Source organism: Microplitis mediator, chromosome 3 (genome assembly GCF_029852145.1).
Source record: "Microplitis mediator isolate UGA2020A chromosome 3, iyMicMedi2.1, whole genome shotgun sequence".
Taxonomy (NCBI): Eukaryota; Metazoa; Arthropoda; class Insecta; order Hymenoptera; family Braconidae; genus Microplitis; species Microplitis mediator.
Genome location: NC_079971.1, coordinates 4,352,968 through 4,377,867, shown reverse-complemented (window position 1 = coordinate 4,377,867; position 24,900 = coordinate 4,352,968). Strand labels below are relative to the sequence as shown.

At 30.4% G+C, this 24,900-nt stretch overlaps 6 protein-coding genes across 8 annotated transcripts in view; 2 read left to right on the top strand and 4 right to left on the bottom strand.

Moving 5' to 3' along the window:
* LOC130666009 (uncharacterized) overlaps positions 1 to 2,559 on the top strand; it is a 70,919-nt gene extending 68,360 nt beyond the window's left edge. For all 3 annotated transcript variants that reach the window (XM_057466639.1, XM_057466641.1, XM_057466642.1), the window contains 2 exons: positions 74 to 260; positions 2,294 to 2,559. In XM_057466639.1, coding sequence (XP_057322622.1) covers positions 74 to 260; positions 2,294 to 2,532 — 426 coding nt within the window. In that variant the 3' untranslated portion in view covers positions 2,533 to 2,559. The remainder of the gene's footprint in view (positions 1 to 73; positions 261 to 2,293) is intronic.
* Positions 2,560 to 2,903: 344 nt separating this feature from the next.
* Positions 2,904 to 5,020, bottom strand: LOC130666010 (RNA-splicing ligase RtcB homolog). Its single transcript, XM_057466643.1, has 2 exons — positions 4,813 to 5,020; positions 2,904 to 4,747 (listed from the first exon to the last, which is right to left on the bottom strand). Exons 1-2 carry the CDS (start codon positions 4,906 to 4,908, stop codon positions 3,323 to 3,325), a joined length of 1,521 nt encoding a protein of 506 aa, XP_057322626.1. The 5' UTR covers positions 4,909 to 5,020; the 3' UTR covers positions 2,904 to 3,322.
* A 3,892-nt stretch (positions 5,021 to 8,912) lies between these two features.
* Positions 8,913 to 14,057, top strand: LOC130664488 (multiple inositol polyphosphate phosphatase 1-like). The gene is made up of 7 exons (XM_057464427.1): positions 8,913 to 9,213; positions 9,276 to 9,583; positions 9,641 to 9,766; positions 9,842 to 9,986; positions 10,082 to 10,292; positions 10,417 to 12,058; positions 13,629 to 14,057. Exons 1-6 carry the CDS (start codon positions 9,045 to 9,047, stop codon positions 10,826 to 10,828), a joined length of 1,371 nt encoding a protein of 456 aa, XP_057320410.1. The 5' UTR covers positions 8,913 to 9,044; the 3' UTR covers positions 10,829 to 12,058; positions 13,629 to 14,057.
* Positions 14,058 to 16,231: 2,174 nt separating this feature from the next.
* Positions 16,232 to 19,732, bottom strand: LOC130664494 (putative gustatory receptor 28b). Its single transcript, XM_057464436.1, has 4 exons — positions 18,533 to 19,732; positions 18,392 to 18,463; positions 18,228 to 18,317; positions 16,232 to 18,168 (listed from the first exon to the last, which is right to left on the bottom strand). The coding sequence occupies exons 1-4, from the start codon at positions 19,520 to 19,522 to the stop codon at positions 18,085 to 18,087; spliced, it is 1,236 nt and encodes a 411-aa protein (XP_057320419.1). The 5' UTR covers positions 19,523 to 19,732; the 3' UTR covers positions 16,232 to 18,084.
* Positions 19,724 to 21,589, bottom strand: LOC130664493 (uncharacterized). The gene is made up of 4 exons (XM_057464435.1): positions 20,572 to 21,589; positions 20,297 to 20,368; positions 20,148 to 20,237; positions 19,724 to 20,069 (listed from the first exon to the last, which is right to left on the bottom strand). The coding sequence occupies exons 1-4, from the start codon at positions 21,577 to 21,579 to the stop codon at positions 19,998 to 20,000; spliced, it is 1,242 nt and encodes a 413-aa protein (XP_057320418.1). The 5' UTR covers positions 21,580 to 21,589; the 3' UTR covers positions 19,724 to 19,997.
* A 471-nt stretch (positions 21,590 to 22,060) lies between these two features.
* On the bottom strand, positions 22,061 to 24,852 carry LOC130664492 (uncharacterized). Its single transcript, XM_057464434.1, has 4 exons — positions 23,587 to 24,852; positions 23,223 to 23,294; positions 23,057 to 23,146; positions 22,061 to 22,978 (listed from the first exon to the last, which is right to left on the bottom strand). Exons 1-4 carry the CDS (start codon positions 24,601 to 24,603, stop codon positions 22,907 to 22,909), a joined length of 1,251 nt encoding a protein of 416 aa, XP_057320417.1. The 5' UTR covers positions 24,604 to 24,852; the 3' UTR covers positions 22,061 to 22,906.
* Between the last annotated feature and the right edge of the window lie 48 nt (positions 24,853 to 24,900).

Here is a 24,900-nt window from a genome sequence, read left to right as displayed (position 1 = left end):
GTGTTTATTTATTTAATAATTTGTCTAAATGGTTCATTAAATTGTTTAATTATCGATATTATTATAATTCTAGGTAAATTGTCGAGGCTACAATGCATTTGGACGTAAACGTCGAGATGTCGGTAATGATTATAACGACACATCTCTATCAGTTACTGAAGGATTTGATGGTCAACTCAGGGAAGAGATTACAATACAATCAAATTTGATACGTACACTTGAAAGACGAGAGGAAAGATATACTGCTGATCCTGCTGAATGTATGTATACTTTTATTTTACTTCAAATAATTTATTAAAAAATTTGATAAATTTATTTTAGCAAAAAAAAAATTAACTAGTAGACTGGGCCAAAAAAATTGACTATTTTTTTTTTCTTAGCTATATCGAGAATATTATTCAGAATGACAAAAAAAAAATTGCATGAAAGTTTGAGCCCTTAATATTAATTTTAAGAGGTCTATCATCAAAAATCTGTCATGGTCTTTATTAGATATTTATTGATTCGTCAGTTACAAAATTCAAAAGTAAAAATGTTAAATCGAAAAAATATATCAATTTATTAAGTTTAATTAATCGGAAACGGCTTGTCTGACGAAAATTTTCAATCAGACCTTATTTGTAGGGAATTTAATTTTACATAAGAAAAAATGGAAATTAATTTTTTTTACTCCAATGTTTTAGCTGTTCTGACGTAAAACATCAAATTATGAATTAAAATTAAAAATTGCGATGATAGACCTCTTAAAATTAATTTTAAGGGCTCAAACTTTCATGAAATTTTTTTTTGTCATTCTGAATAATATTCTCGATATAGCTATGAAAAAAAAAATAGTCAATTTTTTTGGCCCAGTCTATTAACTACTATTTGATTTGGCGCAAAATGTCCGATTTTTAATAGTATATTGTGTGACAAGGGATGAAACAAAACGATTTCAGGCCAGGTTCAACACACAATATTTTTCATGATTACCTGCATTGTAACTTAAAGTTTCAGTGTCATCCGCCAGTCAGAAACAAGTTAATTTTCGACCAATGGTGTCATCAATTATTAATTTGTCATTTTCAATTTATAATCACGCAGAAACTATAGATCCAATTTATTATTGACACTAATTTTTATAAAACTCAATGACAGTCAGAACTGTCATTCATATTATCTATATTATTAAGAGATTAAGGAAAATTTTGTTCCCGCCGTATCTCTAAGATAAAATTAGGTAATGTTATTAAATTTGGTATCGTTAGGAACTCTTAGATTTGAATTTCTGTCTTTTCATGGTTTAAACTCTTTTTTATTGCCAAGTATCAAGATAAATAAATTTATCTATAAGCATTCGAATTACATTTAAATTACGCAGGAAAAAGACTATCGTATTTACTTTCTCCAAATAAATTAATATTTGAATTGGTCTGTCACTGAATATAACTGTCATATATATAATTAAGAGAAAATAAGAAAAATTTAGTCTATGCCATATCTTCTATCACAATAAAAATTAAACAGATTTAATTGGGTATCAGTGAAAAAAATGCATAATAGACGATTAATAAAAAAAAAATTTGACCGTGTTTTGATTTTTTTTCAAGAATCCCATCCCGATGAAAAAAGATTTTATACAATTGTATAAAATTATATACAACAAATGGCCCGATCCAATTGTATACAACTGTATAGAAATTGTATGCAATTCTATACAAACTGTATACAAGTCTATATAATTATATACAATTTTATATAAATTGTATAGAATTGTATACAATTTCTATACTAATTGTGTACAATTGGATCGGGCCATTTTTTCTATCCAATTATATATAGTCTTTATATAATTATATATAGTCCATATATAATTGATATATAATTCTATACGGTTGTATAAAATCTTTTTTCATCGGGATGATTATACAATCATCGAAATCAATAAGATTGCGAATGATGAGATTTGTCTCATTAAATTTCAATGATACTAAAAAGAAACAAAAGATTCTAGAGTTGATTTTAGAGAAGAGTTTTAAATAAACAGTTCAATTCAGATCATATTTTATAAATTTGGCAGTAATAATACTCAAGACATTCCCAATTCACGCGTTTGCTAATTAATTCGCGGCATTGGACTGAAATTCGCTTCTTCCGACTAGTGTAGAGACACCGGAGCTTCAAGTTTCGATGCTGGTTTCATGAAAAATATTTTATTTACTATAAAAAATAAGAAATTGACCGTAAAAAAATGACTAATAATTTTCTTATGTTTAAAATAAACAAAAATAAATAATGAATTTTTGAATTACAGCTCCAGCAGCGCAGCGAGCTGAAGATATTTGCGTATCAATGGTCGGTTTCATAATAGCACTGGTGATAACAGCGCTGCTTGCTCTAGTAGCCGTCGCCATAGCCGTATCCTGCTGGCTCATGGCCTACAGACGTCAGCCAAAGACTGCCGGACCACTGCCACACCCTCCAGAGTTTCCAAACCCTCTTTTCACAACTGAATCTGTTGCTGAACCTTCACCCGACTATCACCTCTCATAATTCGCTAGTATTTAAAAAAAAAGAAAACAAACAAACAAACAAATGTTTTTATACGAATTATTTTTAATATAACTATAACTATAAATATAAATATATAAATAATAATAATAATAATTACCAATTTAGAGGAATGCATTCCCGACCACTTCGTCCTCACTGGTCGGCAGTGTATTTCGGAACGCATTTCCTCCAGTGACTAATTAGATTTCTTATTTTATTTTATCTTTCACACGCTTTTATTTTTTGTTTCATACTGCGAAGGTGCTTAATTAGTTAAAAAAAAAAATTAATTATCAAAAGCGTGTTGGGGAATAATCGAATTTAGTAATTCATGGTGACGGTCTTCGTTCCACTATCTACTTATCTAGGAAAAGTTTTACTTTTCCCTCGTGTTTCTATCTCTAGTCAGTGGAGGACTTGTCTAATATATATATAAATAAAGTAAATAAATAAATAATTATAGTAAAATAAGTAATTAAAAAATTTAATTATAAATATAAATAAATGTTACGGCGAATGTAATTCCTGTGCAAAGTCAAAATAGTCTAATAGCTTTTTCATAATAAAAATTAGACAAATTGTACATTACTTATAATAAAAAAATATGAAAATAAATTAATAAATAATAAATAAATAAATAAATAATTTATTTAATAAAATAAAAAACATTATTATTAACAAATGATTTTATTTTATTGATGTTAAATAATTTACATTTAAATTTACGTATGATATAGAAATTTTAACAAAAGTATATAAATATGTACCGAGTAATTTATTAATTTATAAACTAGCCCTTGATTACAGCGATGGGCCGTAACTTTATGCATTTCTTGGATATTCCGGCAGCGTGACAGGTGTTGACGACGTCGGTTACGTTCTTGTATGACTCTGGAGCTTCTTCCATGACCAACTTAGGGGATGCGATGCGAATTGAAATCCCCATGCTCTCTAATTTATTTAGCACGTCTTGGTAGTCAAGATTTCTCCGGGACTTGGCACGAGAAAGAGCTCGACCGGCGCCGTGACAAGTGGACCCGAAGGTTTCGCGCATTCCTTGATCGGTGCCGGTCAATACGTAGCTGCAGGTGCCCATGGTCCCGCCGATGAGCACCGGCTGCCCGGTGAGCTGGTAGTCTACGGGTATGAGGGGATGATGGGGAGGAAAAGCGCGAGTCGAACCTTTCCTGTGAACTAGAAGTGTCTTCAGTTTCCCATCCACGAGATGTTCTTCGACTTTGGCGATGTTGTGAGACACGTCGTAGATTACCTGCATGTCCAGGTCATCTGGAGCCATGCAGAACTGCTTGGCGAAGGCCTGGCGACTGAGGAAAGTCATGGAGCTGCGGTTTACCCAAGCGAAGTTAGCGGCTGCTGCCATAGATTTCAAATAATCTTGACCTTCTTGGGATTTAATGTGAGCGCAGGCCAGTTGTCGGTCGTTTGTTTCAATGTTGTCGCGTTTCATCGCCTTCTCCATGGCGACGAGGGCATCAGTGGCTACTTGGTGGCCGAATCCACGGCTTCCTGAGTGAATCATCACGCAAACTTGACCTTTTTCTTCAATTCCCATTTTACAGGCCGCTGATTTGTCGTAAATTTCATCAACTACTTGGATTTCTGCGTAATGATTACCAGCACCGAGTGTTCCTAGTTGGGGTAGCCCTCGTTTCTTAGCTCTGTCAGATACTTTTGATGGATCGGCATTCAACATACGGCCGTATTCCTCGCAATGTTCTTTGTCCTCAGCCCAACTGTAACCTTCACGCAGTGACCAGTCCATTCCCATCTCCAGAGCTTCTTCTAGATCTTGTGCCTTCATGGGAATTATTCCTTTAGACCCGACACCGACAGGAATATGATCGAACATACTCTGTGCTATTTGTTCTTTAACTGGTGCGACATCTCGCTCCCATAAATTTGTTCTCAGCAAACGGACTCCGCAGTTGATGTCGAAACCTACTCCTCCAGGTGACACTATGGACTTTGGGTCGTCCATGTCAAAAGCTGCCATATTTCCAATTGCAAATCCATAACCTGAATGTACATCCGGTAATCCAACTGATCTTCCAACTATTCCAGGTAAAGCTGCTACGTTAGCGATTTGTTTTACTCCGGGTAAAAAACCACCGACAGCTCCGGGTCGACAGGCATTACGTAGCTCCTCCAGCATTAGTTTTTCTAGAGTATTATTTACATAGAAAATTCCTTCGACCTATAAAATAATTTATGGATAAAGTAAAATTTTATTTATTAAATTGATAAATTATTTTTTTTTACCTTCATATTGGGCTGGAAGCCTTTTTTTATTTTCCAACAGTAATCATTTATTTTTTCTAAATATTTCAACTCTTCTTCGTACTTTCTTACGACCATTTTAATTAATTATTATTGTTTATTATTATATAGAACAAAATATATATGAAAATAATGTCAGTGCGATTACAAATAAATTCAGCCGGCTGTCAAAACTTTTAGGTTACAACTTTTATTTTTTTTAAACCTTTTTACCTCGCGCGGTAAAACCGCGGGAACTTTTTTTAAATTTGAATTCGCGGTATTATTTGAAATAAATATAAGATTTTTTTTTCTTTTAATGTCATCAAATTTTCTATATAAAAATATATGTATATTTAATTTTCATATATTTTTGTAAAATAAAAGTGGGGTTCAATAAAAAAAATTTACGAAAGTTACAAGCAAAAAATTTTTTTGAAAATTTTTTTTCAAAATTTTACCTCTGACTTTTCTCATAATTATGAATTTAATATTTTTTATATTTATATTTATTAATTAACTAGGTCGGTTACACGCAATCATCAGACACGATTGTTTGTAAAAGAAATCGATCATTGATAAAAGTACGTAGTGTAGATGTTCAGCATAAAGTTACTTAATTGTACGTAATTATATTCATGTAATTATCTATTTAATTGCTTTGAGTGGTATTATATTCTTAGTTTTTTTTCGAAATATTAATTACAAAGCATCAGAAAAACATTACGCCGCGCAATTGTATATGGATTTATTTTTTTTTAGCACAGAATGAAATTTTTTATCAAAGCAGTGAAAATATGAAACTTAAAAATGTTAGTATATAAATTCATTAAATTAATATTATTTTTATTTTTTTTTGTTGCATTAACATCTGGATGGATCATAAAACCAGCGGAGAATAAATTTTCAAAGTTAACAGACACTGTGGTAAGACAATATATATTTATATAAATATATATGTATGTATTGGATTTTCTGATCAATATTTAATAAATTTTCGTTTAAAGGAGCGGGTATTCAAATCTTGCAATGACTTTAGAACGGTGGTCATTAATGGCGACGCGGATCAACGTGTAATTAAATCAATTCGTGATTTGGAGACTGCTGTTATTTTACAAAATTCATCAGCTGATTTGAAATTAAAATTAAAAAATAAAGTCGACTTATTTGTTGTTGCTGCCCAAGATTCAGTTCTTTCAAAAATTCTGCATGCATTCAAAAAGTCTCCGTGGTGGAATATCATGACACCGTTTTTTGTACTGAGTGAAACTGAAAGTGGCTGCCATAGCGCAAAAATTATTTTTAAAAAATTGTGGGAAATGGACTTATTGAAATGTTATTTTATTTGTTTTGATTCACAAGAGAAAGTATTTATTTATACTTTCAATCCGTATTCAAATTACGCGCCTGCTCAATGGAAAATTATCGAAGAAGTAACAGAAGATTCTAATTACTTGGCAATTTTTAGCCGACCGTATGATAAAGGTAATTGTATATTTTTATTTACAATAATAATAAAAATAAAAATATCCAATTTTTTCTGATGGAATTTTAATATTTACTAAAAAAATAATATTTGAATCCCTGAATTTTTTAAAATTAATTTAATTTCTTGTTAACAGAAAATATCTGCAGAGGTTTCAATTTCGATCGAACAAAACATCTTGACAAAGCAACGATAAATATCGCATGCTGTGTTCCTGAAACCAAAGCTCACTTGCTCGAAAACGCAACCGACAAAAGTAAACTCTTCAAGTTTTCAAACCACGAATCGCGGATAGTAAGCGCGTTAAAAGTAGCATTCAATGCATCCATAAAATTCGATTACGGATCAGCAGTTTCTGATGTGACTTCAAAACCCTCTGGTTTTTACAGCCTTCTAGAAAATAAAACGTCCGATTTCGCACTGTGTGTCAAGTCCCACAATCACTTATTCGGATTATCGGCAAGTTACACAGTTATCTATTCCGGATTTTCAATTTTTTCAAACAGTCGCGGTTTCCGTACACCTCTGGAAAAAATTTACAATTTTTATGGACCCTTAATGATCGCCGCAACAATTATTATATCACTAATAACATATTTTGTCATTTATAAATCTAATGATCCCCGAAACCATGGATTTGCTGTCTTTGAAATAATTCGTCTGTGGACCGCGACTTCAATTTATACTAAAATAAATACTCTGCCGCTTCGTATATTTTTCAGTGTAATTTTTATGTATTTTCTGATACTTCAAGCGACATTTCAAGGACATTTATCAAAATTTCTAACCAAACCTGAATTAAGAGACAATGCCGAGTTAATAATTGACTTACACAGTAATTATTATGGGAAAATTTATGTTACCAAAGTCACTAAAGTATTTCTTGAAGACGAAAATCTAAAGTCAAAATCTTATGTCACATCGATTTCAAAATGCGCTGATGGTGTTTTGAATGACAAATCCGGCGCATGCGTCACGAATTACTTGGGGCTTTTATTACAATTTGAAAAGAGAAAATTATCAAAAGATGTTTTGAAAGATTATTATTTGTCGAAACATTCTCTGAGAAATAGTTATTTAATTTTCGTAACTCGACGCGATTGGCCACTGAAAAAAAAACTTGATTACATTATCATGGTGTTAGAAAATACTGGACTTTTATTGAAATTAAATAGTAATTTAACTTATAGTCTCGAATCTTCTTTGTTTCACAAAAAAATAGACACGGAATTCAAACCGATTGATTTGGAATCATTGTTATTTATTTATTATTTTCTAATTATTGGACTTACATGTGCTAGCGTTTGTTTTATTATCGAAAAATATGTAGCCGGGAAAAATAATAATTTTAAAATTGTCAAAATAAACAAAAAAATTACTATTTAAAAAATAGAGCGAAGTTATTAAAAAAATTAATAAAAATAAATTAAAACTGTCAAAAATTGTGGAATGTTTATTTGCTGGCAGAGTAATGAAGTTTTCTTAAAATATAATTAAATATTTTTCATAATTGATAGTGCTGATATTTTTTATTGTAATTATTTTAATTTATATTCGTATGAATAAAAAAAATATATCAACAAATCTTATTGAAATTTTTTTTTAATGATGAAAAACTAGTGCGCGCATTTTTTTCAATTTCATTATTTGAATTTATTTATTTAAAATTTATAGTGTCGCATGTCCGCTAGAGCTAGAGTATTTCCAAATGTACCCAGACTAAAAAAAAAATACTCGAAATTTTGTATTTTTATCAATAATTTATTAATTGTTCTCATTACTTGCGCAGTAAATTTAAATATTTGAAAAATAAATTATTAGAAAACGGAGAAAAATTAAAAATCGTGTCAAAATGAAATGGTGGCAGAATATGATAGAAAAATATTCAAAGTATCAAAAAAAAACACGCGAGTGTTTGAACAAACCTCGGCGGAGAAATAATATGCAGAAGGGTATCCTAATACACTTGGAGATTTGAATTAAATTCAAATCCAAGTATATTGCAGCTAAAAAAACGTCACTTAACTGCTATTTCCCACCAGACGATGCCAGATGAGCTTGATCAGGAACCTGGAAGTCATCATCATCAGCGATTCGCAACACTCAACACTTAACACTAGCACTGAACACTCAACACTTAATTACACACAGACACTTATCATAATTAAAATTATACAAACACTGCACAATTTAATTAAACAATAACTACGAGCAACAAATTTAATGGATAATTACACGACACCACAATATTGTGTTTCGATTCAAACGTAAAGAAAGATCTGGACTACTACTGCCGTTATCGATAATACTGACTGCTGCTATCGAACCGTCAGTTGATACAAAGCAATCGATTTTGCGATTCATTCTTCCTCCCCCCACTTTAGCAAAAATTGGAACAACTGCAACAGCGACGCGCAGTAGCGCCAACGGCGCGAAATTTCAAAATTGAAATGTAATCACTTGAAAAAATTATTTTTGTAATACAGTAATGAGTCGTGACAGCTGACAGATGGCGCGTCAAGTTCAAAATGAAGTGACATTTCCTCGAAAATTTTACATTACCGACTGTTCAAATTTACCGCTCGACATAATCAGCTGATCAACAATGAAAAATTCTGTCTCTCGACCTTGAAAACTTTGAAAATAACCGTCGGGTTAGTAATTTATTATTTAAAAACCTCAGATGTTTTAGTACTCGTCCATTATCTAAAATTATTCAGCGGCCTAAGTAACTGTCAGAAACATTAAAATGAATTACAAGCTGTCATTTATTTTTTTAAGTATAACATTTAGCATGACATTGTCTGTTGATAGTTTAAAATGTACTAGCAAAAGTGATGATTTTAATTGCCGTCTGACTTCGATGACTCCGTACCGTTACATCGCCAATTATGACGACAGTGAAATTAATTTCCCAGGTAATTTAATTATAAAAATAAATTTATAATCATCAATAATTTATTTTAAATATTTAAAACAGGTTGCGAAGCTAAAAAAATGTGGCTGCTAATAAGACACGGGACTAGATATCCAAGTAAAGAAGTACTGAACAAAATGGAACAACTTGTAGAATTACGTGATAAAATTTTAGTAAACTGTAATGCTAGTAATTGTAATCTGACAGATAAACAATTAACTAATTTAGCTAATTGGCAATTTAGTATCGATAAAAATAAAGAAATGGCATTGGCGGAAGAAGGAGGCGTTGAAATGCGAGGACTTGCTGAAAGATATCAGTCAAGATTTCCTGGATTAATGCCTGATAAATATGACAATCGTACTTATAAAGTAATAAATTTATTATTATTATGATTACTTATTATTTAATTATTCAATTCGTTTCAGTTTAAATTTACGTCAAAGCAAAGAACCAAAGAGAGCGCTGGTAATTTTACTGTAGGTTTATTTGGCAAAAACGGTAGTTTTGATGTTGAATATCCAGTAGCTGAAGAAAAAGATCGTATATTAAGAGTATTTATTACTATTATTATTATTTTTTAACTCATAATTAATCGCTAGATATTTATTACGGTAATTAATTTACAGTTTTACAAAGCGTGTGATAAATGGCTAAGAGATATTGATGATAATCCTGACGCTTATTCAGAAGTTGAAAAATTCAAAGCTTCAGAACTGATGACCAAGACACTGAATGATTTATCTAGTCGTCTTGGTGTGACTATTGACTACGGTAATTATTTTATTTATGCCTTTATTTAAATCTCTTAATTGAGTAATTCGAATAATGAAATATATTTAGATTAATCTGGCACAATATATATATAGATAAAGCGAAATCAATTCGATCAACGTGCGCATTCGAGACTGCATGGTATGAGAATTCAAAATCTCCCTGGTGCGAGCTTTTATCACCAGATGAATTTCAGATTATGGAATTCAGTCATGATCTTAAGTATTATTGGATCGATGGCTATGGGTATCCATTGACATATCAACATGCGTGTACTGCTATTGGAGATATGTTCAAGTTTTTAGAGTAAGTACTTTTTTTTTTATTTATTTACTTATTTTATTTAAAAATTAAAATAAAAAGATTTTAATTAAAAATATATGACATATATACGTAATATTATATAACAAATATATATTATTTATTACAGGACTAATGATGGATTAAAAGTATCGGCTTACTTCACACACTCGGGAACACTTCTAAAAGTTTTATCTCTCCTGGGATTAGCCCGAGACCCCAACCCACTGGTTCATAACTCGTATAATTCATCCGAAGACAGATTATGGAGAGTGAGTCTTATCGATGCTTTCGCAACCAATTTAGCGTTTATTTCCTACGAATGTAAGTCACCAGCGCAAGAACTTGCCGAGGATGCGCAGCCAGAAAAAGTATATGGAAAAAATGACCTAAAAGAGCGGAGTATTTTATTAATGCATCAAGAACGTATCGTAAATCTCCCTGGTTGTCCAAAAGATTTTCCTTGTCCGCTGGCGGTGATGAGAAATAAATATCCCGACGAAGAAGATGAATGTGAGTTTGATAAAATGTGTGAGCTATGATTTATGATTGATGCAAAGATTACAGCGAAGATCCAGCTCTTCGATAGCCCAATCAGTATTTTTTTCACGCACAATTATAGCTAAACTTATTTCTTAGTACAATATTTTATTGAATCTTTTTACGCTGTGAAAAATCAGGAGTGAATTCGGAGAGATTACGGGTTTCATTTAAATTTGAATTCACTCCCGCCACAGAGTTCCGGAGTTTTAGAAAAAATTACTCTGCATACGGAGTAAATACGGAGTTTATTTTTCCAGCGGAGTGATCTGGATTTTATTTAAATTTGCATTCACTCTGATCCGGAGTTTCAATTTAAAATAAACTCCTCTTTGGAGTGAATTTCATTTAAATTTTACATTAAATAAATTCACAATCATCTGATCTTCGGATTTAATCTGCGTTCACTCCGCAAATTTTTTTACAGTGTCCGAGTTCCGGAGTTTCAAAAAAAATTACTCTGAATACGGAGTAAATACGGAGTTTATTTTTCTAGCGGAGAGATTTCGGAGTGATCTGGATTTTATTTAAATTCGCATTCACTCCGATCCGGAGTTTCAATTTAAAATAAACTCCTCCTTGCAGTGAATTTCATATAAATTTTACATTAAATAAATTCACAGTCATCTGATCTTCGGATTTAATCTGCGTTCACTCCGCAAATTTTTTTACAGTGTCAGAGTTCCGGAATTTCAAAAAAAATTACTCTGCATACAGAGTAAATACGGAGTTTATTTTTCCAGCAGAGTGATCTGGATTTTATTTAAATTCGCATTCACTTCGATCCGAAGTTTCAATTTAAAATAAACTCCTCTTCGGAGTGAATTTCATATAAATTTCACATTAAATAAATTCACAGCCATCTGATCTTCGGATTTAATCTCCGTTCACTCCGCAAATTTTCTACAGTGTAATGTTATAGTGTTCGTATCAAATTACTCTCGGTGTAATTGAGGTAAATGTAGATAAATAATTAATATCGTAGTTATAATCATTATAGTTACCGTTATATCAGGATATCTGAGATAAAATAAGTGCGATATCAGGAATTTAGGGGAAACAGTAAGAGGATCTGTAGGGAAGACGGAATCTCCGGAATGCTGGGATCAACTCGACCTCATCTACCGTATAAACGCCTCAGGATGCATACCCTCTTGTTCTTAGCTCCTACCCAGTATCTTACACTGTACCAGGTCACAAGGATCATCCACCGGGCCGTGTATATATAAACGGTAATTAAAGTCTTAAAGCCCAACCGAAATTAAACAGACCCGACCAAAAATAGTAATCAAGGTTACTCTGTGTGTGTGGGCTGTCTAATCCAAGATAAACATCTCGCGATTACGAATAAACCATTCATTTTAACTTTTATAACTTACCTGAGTTATGATTATTATTATTATTATTATTATTTTGCCAGTGGGAATGTTATCTCTATAATAAATGTTTATATCACACAATGGAAATATTTACTCTACGGAAATTACATCCGTTGCTATAACGAAATTTCTCAGAATAAATATTTTTGTTGGAGTAATTAATAAAAAAACTCTCTATATTATTTTATTATTTTAAAATACGTAAGTAAAATTCGAGTGAGTCTGACACTTGGAGTAGAATAAATTTTTCTTGCTCGAAATGTGATCGAAAAAAAGCTGATAATTAGGCCGGAAAAAAAACCAAAAATAGGCCGACTCAATTTATCGACCGATTTTGCGGCCTGTTTATTAAAAAAAATAAAATTTCCGAGTGTTTTTGGCCAAATTTCGGCCTTTTCTAATAAAATTTTTTGACTTCAGTGAGATTTCGGCCAAATATTTTTACCCGGAAATAAATTCAATAGATTTCTGTAATAACGTAACTCACGTTATTTGAAATTCCATGACATGTGCATGTGACTTTGACATTTAAGAATCAATAAGTGAAATTTAATTTATTTTGACACGATGTTTATTTCCACTTTGTAACTATAAAATAAAGTAAAGAAAAGTCATATAAACATCTAGTTTATCATCACCGGCATCAATCCATCAAGAGATTTACCGAAAAATTTTAAGAAATAATAATTCTATACTGACCGAATTTTTCATAATCTTGACATAAATATTTACTCGAAAAAATAAGTGTATCAAATATATGTTTCATCAGCTCATACATATATTATGTGATAAATGTTTTTCAGATTTATTTTTACACGAGTACTTTTAAATAAAATGTTACCGATAACAATTTAATAAAAATGTTAATAGAATTATTTTGTTACGTTTTTTAATTGATAAGAATTTATTTATTTATTTTTGTTTTTAATTTAAGATTTATAAATAGATTCGTAAAGGAAATAAATGTCCAGATGTTATGTGATGAATAAAAGAATTCACGATGGGTTTACACTGGAATTCTATTGCCCTGATTTTCTGCATTTACGGTCAAAGCAATAGTACTACTAGTAGTAGTAGAAATAGTATTAATATTAGTGGCAGTAGCAGCAGTAGTAGCAGCAGTAGTAGTAGTAGTATTAGTAGTAGTAGTAGTAGTAGGAATAGTAGAAGTCGTAGTGGTACAGAGTCAGAGACACCCCAGTGAAGATAAATTACTTGGATGCTCAGTACACACGATATAATACAAAACGAGACGAAAGAAATACAGCATTTAACTTCCTTTAACTATTTCATTTAATTTCTTTCTCTCTCTTTATCTTTTCCAATCCACTTTTATTATCTTACTTTAAATTTCTATTTTAGCTCTTTTATAACTCTCTTTAACTCGAGATCTTTATGTTTTTTGTTCGGTTTATTATTTCAGCATACTGCGGTGTGGTTTATATCGATGGTGGCCGTAAATCTTTAAATGTATTCCAGATTTTGCATTTACGTGAAAACATTCAGCACGCAATATTCATCAGCAATAACCAGTAATGCAGCGACCGTTGGAGATGAATGTATTTAAATTTTTATAAAGTTGTTTAAATTTTTTTATGTCATTCTATGGCTTAATGCTTACGTGGATCAACACTACAACTAATTTATTTCCTCAAGTGTCGCGGTTTTGAAAGCTCCTTTTATGAGTGAGTGATAAATCCATCAATCTCGAGAGTTTGGTCGTGACGTTCTAAAAAATGTGTGTAGCTTAGAGTGACTTTGATTGATGTCAGATGTTTAGTACACAAGTTTGGTGATCATGCCTCCGGTTGCCAGAAATTCAAGGGACGTCTTGCAATCTCGCACCCCTAAGGTAGAGTTTTTTTTTTTTGTTTATTATTTATGTTGTATGAAATTCAAATTATTATGAAGTTTTACTGAGGGTATTTTGATAAAAAGAATTACGATTACGATAATTGTTTTCTCTTACATAAATTTTAAAACAAATGTCAATGCTCTGATTCTACTCCACTTTCCGTGCTTCCGCTCTAGTTTTGATAAAATGTTTTGGGTGAGTGAATGTAAGAATTTGGTCGATATTCTATATAATTTTTGCCCCAGAAACTTGGAAAGATAGAAAAATATTCGGTTAGTTAATAAAAACTAGCGAGTTTGGAAACGCTTTTTTTTTTTCTTTTTAAGTCGAAGCTCTGCTCTACTTTTCACGAATATTCTAGATGACTAAATATGTGATTTATTTTACGTGATTTTTTCTTTTTAAATATTTTTAAAATCTTGGAGGGTAAATAGACAGTACTGATAAAAATTTATATAGAAAATAAAATATTTTAATTTATTAATAATCGTAATTATTCAATCCCAAGATTTAAAATATTTTTGATAAGAAAATTTTATTTATTTTTTATAGATTTTCAATTTTACTATAAACATAAGTCCTGCAAAATTTTTTGAATTCGCTGAAAATATGAAGAAGTTTTTTTTATTAATTACAAAAATGATCAATAAAAAAAAATTCAAATTTTTAAGTACAAAAAAAAAAAAATTTCAAAATGTCAACTTAAGAATCCCAGTAAAATTTTTATTTAAAATTTCAAAATAAATTTTTTGATACAAAGATAAAAAATTAATGATTTAAAATTAAAATTTAATTTAATTATTCAACAGAATCAACATGAGTGACAATGCAATTAACTTCGTCAGAGATCTATATAAACGTACATACATTTATATGAATATGTATATAGAATAATTATATACATATATATATAATATATTATTAAACATCACGTGTCTATCATCATCTGCGCGTTCATTATACTCAAACAAGAGATCAATTTTGAATGCATGACTGACGTGATTTTCCTCCCTCGAGACTTATTTACGCGAGCGCGCTTTTATTCCATTGATAATTTATGCTAATTATTTTCGGACTGTCGCTTGCATTACACCAGTAAATACTTAAAACTCAAAACTAAATGTCAGAATTACAAAATACGATTATTAATCAGTGCAAACTTTATTGTTGCGGGTTCAAATATTTGAAATGTCGAACTTTATATTTTAGTTTAATTAAAATAAATTACAATTTTATTTTTAAAATTATAACAACAATAACATCTAGATGGGTATGAATATGTATAAAATATTATTACACATGTATTATATCATGAATTTACGTTATAATTATAATGAGGACATATTTATGCGTGTCGTCCTTAATTTCTCTGCTGGATTCCGTGGTAGCTTTCCACACATGACGTTTAATTAATTAATACTTCCTTCAATGGGCTGACATGATTATCAATCATTATCTTTAATTAATATATCACTCATCACTTATATTTAATTTATCATCATATTTTTTTCTTTTTTTATAAAAAATAATTCATATTTATTTTAATAGTTTATTATTATTTTTTTAATCAGAAATTTCAGACTGATGGTAACTTTTAAAGTGGTCACGCTAAAAGATTAAATGAAACCTGTTTGAATGTAATCGATTTATGAAAACCGAGTGTTTACTTGATCGCGTGATTGTTTGCCTTTTTATAATTTTATATGCGAATCGATATATGTTTGCTTTCTACTCATGCAATAATTTCTCACTAACTTCACTTTTAATCGATTCTATGCATTATATATGTATGAATGTATGTATGCAGTAACAATAAATATAATGATATATTTCCTGAAATGTAAAAAATTTGCGGAGTAAATGCGAATTAATCTGGAGTAAATTCAGAGTGATCGCAGAGCGGATGACTATTTTAAAAGATTCCAAAAATGTTCGGTATGTGGAACTTCTAAACATGAGACAGATTAGAACTTCGAATGGAACTTTTTTGGAACGTTGGTAATTTTGATGGTGAAAAAACATTTTTATGAGTAAATTTAGAGTCAAAAAAGGATGTTTTTCGAAATTTTTTGGAATTTTATATAGACATTCCAAAAAAGTTCCAGAATCACTACACTTGAATTTTTTATAGAACAAAAAAAACGTCCATAAAAAATTCAAAAAAGTTCCAAGAACGTCCTTTTTTGACTCTAAATTTGCTCATAAAAATTTTTTTTTTACCATCAAAATTACTAACGTTCCAAAAAAGTTCAATTCAAAGTTCTATAATGTCTCATTTTTAGAAGTTCCACATGCGGAACTTTTTTGGAATCTTTTTGGAACGAATTTTTTTTACACGGGTGGTTTCGGTCCGATTTTCGAAAATCGAGTTTTCATCAGATGTCGACGTTTTGAGAAGCTAGGAAGCTATGAAGCTATACTGACTATTCCCGGATGGACGTCCGTGTGTATGTGTGTGTGTGTGAACATTTTTTTGTCCAACGGTATTTTTAGAACGAATCAACTGATTTGAACGTACTTGGTGGCAATCGAAAGGGCTCACCAAAACTTAGAATTGATTAGATTTTAGGGTAGATCGGTCAAGTAGTTTACGAGTTATACAAAGAATAAAAATTACAATTTTTAACTTCCCGCTAAGAAAATTGTAAATTTTCAAAAATTCGGGAAGTTATTGGTTTCGGTCCGATTTACGAAAATCGAATTTCCATCAGATGTCGACGTTTCGAGGTCCTAGGAAGCTATCCTGACTAATTTCACGATGATGTCCGAGTGTATGTATGTGTGTACGTAGGTACGTACGTACGTACGTATGTATGTATGTAAATATTCATAACTCTTGAACGGATGAACCGATTTTGATTGTTGAGGTGTCATTCGACGCGGCTTGTTAATGTCTTGAGGCCGTAAAAATTTGAACTTAATCGGTAGGGTGCGTTCAGAGATATTTCAAAAATAAAATTTTTTCGAAAATGTTTTATTTGGATAACTTTTAATTTGCTCGATGGATTGATTCCAAAATCGAATCAGCTCTAAAACTCTATAAGCCGCGTCGAATGCCACCTCAACCATCAAAATCGGTTCATTCGTTCAAGAGAAACCGTTGACGAAAGAATTCAAAAAAAATTTTTTCCTTGGTTTTTTTTAAATTTCTCAAAAACGGCTTAATAAATCAATTTCAAAATTTGATCAGCTTCAGAACTTGATAAAACGCGTCGATTGCCACCTCAACCATCAAAATCGGTTAATTCGTTCGCGAGATATCGTGGGAGAAGGAAATGCTAAAAAATGGTTTTTTACAAAACAATGGCATACAAAAGTATTTGCGAGCTCGAAGAGCTCGAAAATGTATTCACAATAATGTTTTCGAGCTCAACGAGCTCGAAAACAGCGGGAAGTTTTTGGGCTGGCCCGCAGGGTCAACTGACAGACCGATTTTTTTTTTGTTTTTTTGCGTATAATTTATAAACCAATTGCCCGATTCGCCTCAAAATGTAATCAGTTTTAAGTCTTATTGAGCCCTTTCGATTGCCACCAAGTACGTTCAAATCGGTTCATTCCATCCAAAGATATCGTGGGACAAAAATTATGATTTTTCAGTGAAGGTATGATTTACCGGCCTAACAAATTTTTGAGCTCCAATAGCTCGAAAATTTACAAGTAATAATTTTTCCGAGCTCCCCGAGCTCGAAAACAGCGGGAAGTTTTGGGGCTGGCCCGCAGGGTCAGACGGTTTTCAGATTTTTTTATTTAATCCCTTCAAATTGAAATTAACTCTGGGGAATTTATTTTAGTATTGAATGCCGATTTAAATAAAATCCTGATCACTTCGAAATCACTCCGTTAAAAAAACAAACTCCTTATTTACTCCGTATTCGAAATGATTTTTGAAAAAACTCCGGAACAAGTGAATTTGAATTTAAATAAAACTCTTAATCATCCGAATTGACTCATGATTTTTTGCAGTATAATGCATAGATTTTGAAAAAAATTTAAACTACAAATAGGCGCACACTTGTAGATTAATCTAAAGGCTATTTAATGAATTAGGAAATGAACTGATACGAAATTGTACTGCAATAACTAAATACGTTGCGAGTGTACCGGCAATCTGAAAAAAAATGTTTTAAAAAAATCTATAAAATGAAGACTAAGTTTAATTTAAATCACCATTGCTAGAAGAGTACGATCTAGTGGAATGAGATCACAGACGGTGAATTCGACAGTCAAATGCCAGAGGTTACTTGAAAATTTCGCTAACTGTAATCAGAAAAATTGATTGCAAAATTAAACTCATTAATTAACGAGGTCATTAGAATATTAAGTTTAATTACTTTATCTTTGATTTTTTCATCGGCTGCATATCGATCCATGAGTAAATTTATAATTCTAGCGGTTTTTTTATTCTGAAAATAATTACAATGGAACAGTAAATAAATTTTGATCATTTCCGGTAATTGAATGCTGTCGCATACCTGTTTCACTGTTTTTGTGACATGAGTTGCCAATACTGTGAATAAAAAACTACTCCATAGAAAAAAAACTGCACATATATGGATTTTGATGTCGACAATTTCGATGTGAATTAGAACTAAAATTGCGTAATATAAATTGAATAAATTTCTAACGACGAAAACGATAATGACAATCAGCATAACGAATCCATAAAAATTTGATATATTCTCAGACATTTCACATAATTCCACGTATGCGCGTTTAATTCTTCCAATATCGTCAAGAACTGACGCACGCGATAGCGATATTTTGCTTTCTGAAGTTCCCAGTCTTAAAAGTGTCGAATTAATATTTGTGAATCGTGTTTTTATCATATTTAGTAACATCGTGTACTGTATTATCACAAAACTACCGATAAAGTATGAAAAACTTATGATAAATACTTTTTTCAATGACATGTAATAAATTTCCCTCATTATTATTATGCAAACCGAAACCACAAAATTTATTGTAAATATTAAATAGTTTGTATAATTATTTTCTGCTTTATAATCCGCGCACTTATTCAATTTTTTATCCAGATTTTCGAACCGATTGAGAACATTGATCAGTAATTTTTGCCGAAATATATAAATAAGTGGTATTATACTTGCGCATAGCAATAAAACGAATGAAAGTTTTATTTGCGCTATTCTCAATGTCAGATGGAAATCAACTTGCACCGGTAATATATCATATATTATATAAATATTCAATGAAACAATAACTAAAACTAATAAAATATTGTAACACGATCCTACGTATGAAACATTTGATTTAAAATTTTTATTTTCGACTTTTTGAATTTTATTAAATATCCCGGTCTCCATTTTCCATGGCAATAATCCAATTATTTTGAACGAAAAGTATGACATAAATATCAAATAATGGTGACACACTGAATTATATCCTTTGAAATTAAATTTATCCTTCAACTTGTCGAATTTTATTCGGCCCATTATTTTGTTCATATTTTATTTAGAAAATATAATAAACCGTGTTTACTTTGCAGTGTCGCAATTATGACTGATGGATACCGCGAGAATGTTTTCCAATTTAGTACCTGGCTTTTAGTTTATCGCGTGATAATTGTCGCCTTTTTTTCATTTGCAATACTATTGGCACTCTGTTTAAAAGCTGCGGTCAAGGTTGGAAAAGAACATGTTTTCCATTTTCTTTTTTATCATATTTTATACTATCGTTAGTGATAATTTAAATTTTTTAAATCAATACCAAACACGAATACCGAAGATACGATTTAATGATACAATGTCACATATTATTAAAATCCGATTTTCGAATCTTATTAATCGTCAATTGTAATTTAGTTAATGTACACACGAAGTTTTGAATAAACAAATAGATCGAATAATATATTTCTAATTCTATAAAATATCTATTAAGCACACGACACGCATGAATAAAAAAGTATAATAAATTTTTATTTTATGAATCAGGTGGCACATTAAGAGCAAATTGGATGCTAATAATGAGATAAGTTGCAATTGTACCGGTAATCTGAAAAAAAAAACAATAATTAGGAAAAAAAATTTCAGATAATTATGGAACAGAAAAGAAAAAACAAATTTAACTCACAATTGCTAGAAGCCTACAATCTAAAGGTATAATATCGCAAGCAGTCAATTCTATCTTCAAATTCCGGAGGTCACTCGAAAATTTCGATAACTGAAATTTAAAAATTATTTATTATTTTAATTCGATACATAAGTTATTAATTATTTTACTTTAGTTTTTATTCTCTCATCCATTGAATTCTGATCCGTTAGTAAATTTATCGTTCTTCCCAATTTTTTATTCTGAAAATAAAAGCAATTTCCAAATTTTTAAAAATTCAATTGATAACGAATGAATTTTTTTAAAATAAAATCATTAGCATTATTCGTTACTTTTTAAAATATTCTAAGTAAAAAGAAGCAGGAATTAAATTTTTAAAACGTTCGTCGCGATATTTTAGGACTTAGCTCGTAATTTCGAAATTTATGTCATCAAACTGCCATACCTGTTTCTTTATTTTAGTGATACTTGAAGTTAACACAATGAACAAAAAAATAATCCATAGCAAACACGTTGAATCCACTGGCCATTCAATATGAATAGTGAGTACATCAAATAATGACAAAATAATAGTATATACAGTAATAATAGTTTTTACAGCGAAACAGAACATGGCAATCAAAATGGGAACTCCGTAAAAATCGCCAATATCTTGACACATTTCCCACAATTCCATGTAAGCATATTTAAGATTTTCAATATCATTAAAAAACGATTCACGCGACAGTACTTTATATGTCAAAAATAATATTTGTGGTTGAGTTGCATTCGATTTAAATTTAACCAATTTCGAAATAGTCGAGTTGATGCTTTTGAATCTTTTGTCGACTCTATTAAGAATCATTGCGTACTGTATTATAACCCCGCCACTAATTACTGTTGGTATATTTCTAAAAAATACTCTCCTCGCTGGATAGTAAAAAAAACTCACTGTAATTATCAAACAATAAGTGATTAACAAATTGGCAATAAATATAAAATCATTGACACGATTATTTTGAATTTCATAATTCGCGCACTTGTTCAACACTCGGTCGATATTTTTGAATCGATTGTTAACACTTATTAGTTTTTTTTGTCTAATTATGTAAATAAGCGGTAGTAAACTTGCGCATAGTATTGTTATGAATATCATTTTAAGTATCACTGATAGTAATGGTGACTTATCACTAGCCTGAGCTAATGATTTATCAAATATTCTATAGAAACCATATATAATTATTCCCAAAGACAATAAAATATTGTAACTCAATCCAATGTAAGAAATATTGAATTCGTAGTTTCGATTCTTATTTTTACGATTTTTGGAAGTGGGTCCAGTGTCTATCGCCCAAGGCGACAGTCCAATTATTTTGAAAAATATGTGTTGAATATATATGTAACATCTCTGATACACTGAGTCATTTTGAATATAATTATTTTTTTTTAACGCAGTCCAATTTGTTCCTTCCATTGTTCGATTCATTTTTTACCTCATCAATGAATCAGACCGATTTCGGAATTCTACTTTCTGGTGTCACGATTCCTACTGATGAGCAGCACGAGTATGTTGTTCGTTTCTATATCAAGATTTTACTTTTTTCTGTAATTATCATTATTTTTTTTTTTAATCTGTACTAGTGTGTTGATAGTTTTAGTAAACTAGTCTGTAAGTCGCGTGCAAGATTAATGACGATTCTCTTTTCCATATTTCTTTTTTATCTTTAATCATGCTATGAATCATTATATCTAATGATGATCAATAAATTTATTTTGCTGCCCAAAAGTAATATAGAAAAAAAAGAAATGGTCAATATATTAGACAATATCAAATGATATTAATATTAAGGGTATAGTACTTTGTCTTAGAATTTTTTTCCGAGTCAATTATTTTTTTTCATTATGATAATAAATTACAATTTTATTTAATCATCAACAGAACAATTACTCACGTCGATACAAAAATAATTAAGCGGTGAATTATTAAAAATTTAATTGTTCAATGCATGCAGTGAAGATAATAATGATAACAGACAAGGGCACACGCACAAGAAGATTATTTAATATTTAGATTTAGTAATTTATGAGAATGCGCACTAATAATGAATCGACTGATAGTGATAAATAGTATATTACATATCTAGGTCAGTAAAATAAGAAAAGTCCCAGAGCACATGTAATTGTTGGCCGAGGCGAAGCCGAGGCTGATAAACATGTGGTCTGAGGCTTTCTTTTTTACTGGCCAAGGTGTGTATACTATTTAAAGTGACACCAGTTATATTAGTATTGATTTAAATGTCGAAGTAAAAAATAGGCACAATAAACCGGTTAAAAAATAAAATTTGAATTGATTAATTAGCTGGGGTCATCATAAAACTCTATGACAATCACCAAATACGTTCCGATTGTACCGGTGATCTAAAAAAATTCAGGTTGGAAATATTGTTCGCCTTTTTTTTTCATTTGCAATACTATTGGCAGTCTGTTCAAAAGCTGCGGTCAAGTTTGGAAAAGAACATGTTTTCCTTTTTCTTTTTTATCATATTTTATACTGTCGTTAGTGATAATTTAGATTTTTTAAATCAATACCAAACACAGATACCGGAAATACGATTTAATGATACAATGTCACATATTATTAAAATCCGATTTTCGAATCTTATTAATCGTCAATTATAATTTAGTTAATGTACACACGAAGTTTTGAATAAATAAATAGATCGAATAATATATTTCTAATTCTATAAAATATCTATTGAGCACACGACACGCATTAATAAAAAACTGTGATAAATTTTTATTTATGAATCAGGTGGCACATTAAGAGCAAATTGTATGCTAATAATGAGATAAGTTGCAATTGTACCGGTAATCTGAAAAAAAAAACAATAATTAGGAAAAAAAATTTCAGATAATTATGGAACAGAAAAGAAAAAACAAATTTAACTCACGATTGCTAGAAGCCTACAATCTAAAGGTATAATATCGCAAGCAGTCAATTGAATCTTCAAATTCCGAAGGTCACTCGAAAATTTCGATAACTGAAATTTAAAAATTATTTATTATTTCAATTCAGTACATAAATTGTCAATATCAATACAGTATTAATTTTTTTACTTTAGTTTTTATTCTCTCATCCATTGAATTCTGATCCGTTAGTAAATTTATCGTTCTCCCCAATTTTTTATTCTGAAAACAAAAGCAATTTCAAAATTTTTTTAAATTCAATTGATCAATCACCTGAGTTCTCAAAGGTCGTGATCAGAAATTTTGAATGAATTTTTTTTAAAATAAAATCATTAGCATTATTCATTATCTTTTGAAATATTGTAAGTAAAAAAAAGTAGGAATTAAATTTTCAATACGTTCGTCGCGATATTTCAGGACAGCTCGCGATTTGAAAAAGATTTGAAAAAGCGTTAGATTTGAAAAAGACTTAGCTTGCGATTTGAAAAAGATTTATGTCGTGAAATTTCCATACCTGTTTCATGATTTTCGTAATACTTGTAGTTAACACAATGAACAGAAAAATAATCCATAGAAAACGTGTTGTATCCACTGGCCAATTAATATGTATAGCGATTGCATTAAATAATGACAAAATAATAATATATACATGAATAATAGTTAGTACAGCGAAACAGAACATGGCAATCAAAATGGGAACTCCGTAAAAATCGCCAATATCTTGACACATTTCCCACAATTCCATGTAAGCATATTTAAGATTTTCAATATCATTAAAAAACGATTCACGCGACAGTACTTTATATGTCACAAATAACATTTGTGGTTGAGTTGCCTTCGATTTAAACTTAACCAATCTCGAAATAGTCGAGTTGATGCTTTTGAATCTTTTGTCGACTCTATTAAGAATCATTGCGTATTGTATTATTACCCCGCTACTAATTACTGTTGGTATATTTAGAAAGAACACTATCGATGCTGGATAGTAAAAAAAACTCATAATAATTAAGCAATAAGTGATTAACAAATTGACAATAAATATAAAATCATTGACATGATTATTTTGAATTTCATAATTCGCGCACTTGTTCAACACTCTGTCGATATTTTTGAATTGACTGTTGACACTTATGAGTTTTTTTTGTCTAATTATATAAATAAGCGGTAGTAAACTTGCGCATAGTATTGCTATGAATATCATTTTGAGTATCACTGATATCAAAGATGACTTATCACTAGCCTGAGCTAATGATTTATCAAATATTCTATAGAAACCAAATATAATTATTCCCAAAGACAATAAAATATTGTAACTCGATCCAATGTAAGAAATATTGAATTCGTAGTTTCGATTCTTATTTTTACGGTTTTTGGAAGTGATTCCAGTGTCTATTGCCCAAGGTGACAGTCCAATTATTTTGAAAAATATGTGTTGAATATATATGTAACATCTCTGATACACTGAGCCATTTTGAATATAATTACTTTTTTTTAACGCAACCCAATTTGTTCCTTCCATTGTTCGATTCATTTTTTACCTCATCAATGAATCAGACCGATTTCTGATGTCTACTTTCTGGTGTCACGATTCCTACTGATGAGCAGCACGAGAATGTTGCTTGTTTCTATATCAAGATTTTACTTTTTTCTGTAATTATCATTATTTTTTTTTCTAATCTTTACTAGTATGTTGATAGTTTTAGTAAACTAGTCTGTAAGTCGCGTGCAAGATTAATGACGATTCTCTTTTCCATATTTCTTTTTTATCTTTAATCATGCTATGAATCATTACATCTAATGATGATCAATAAATTTATTTTGCTGCCCA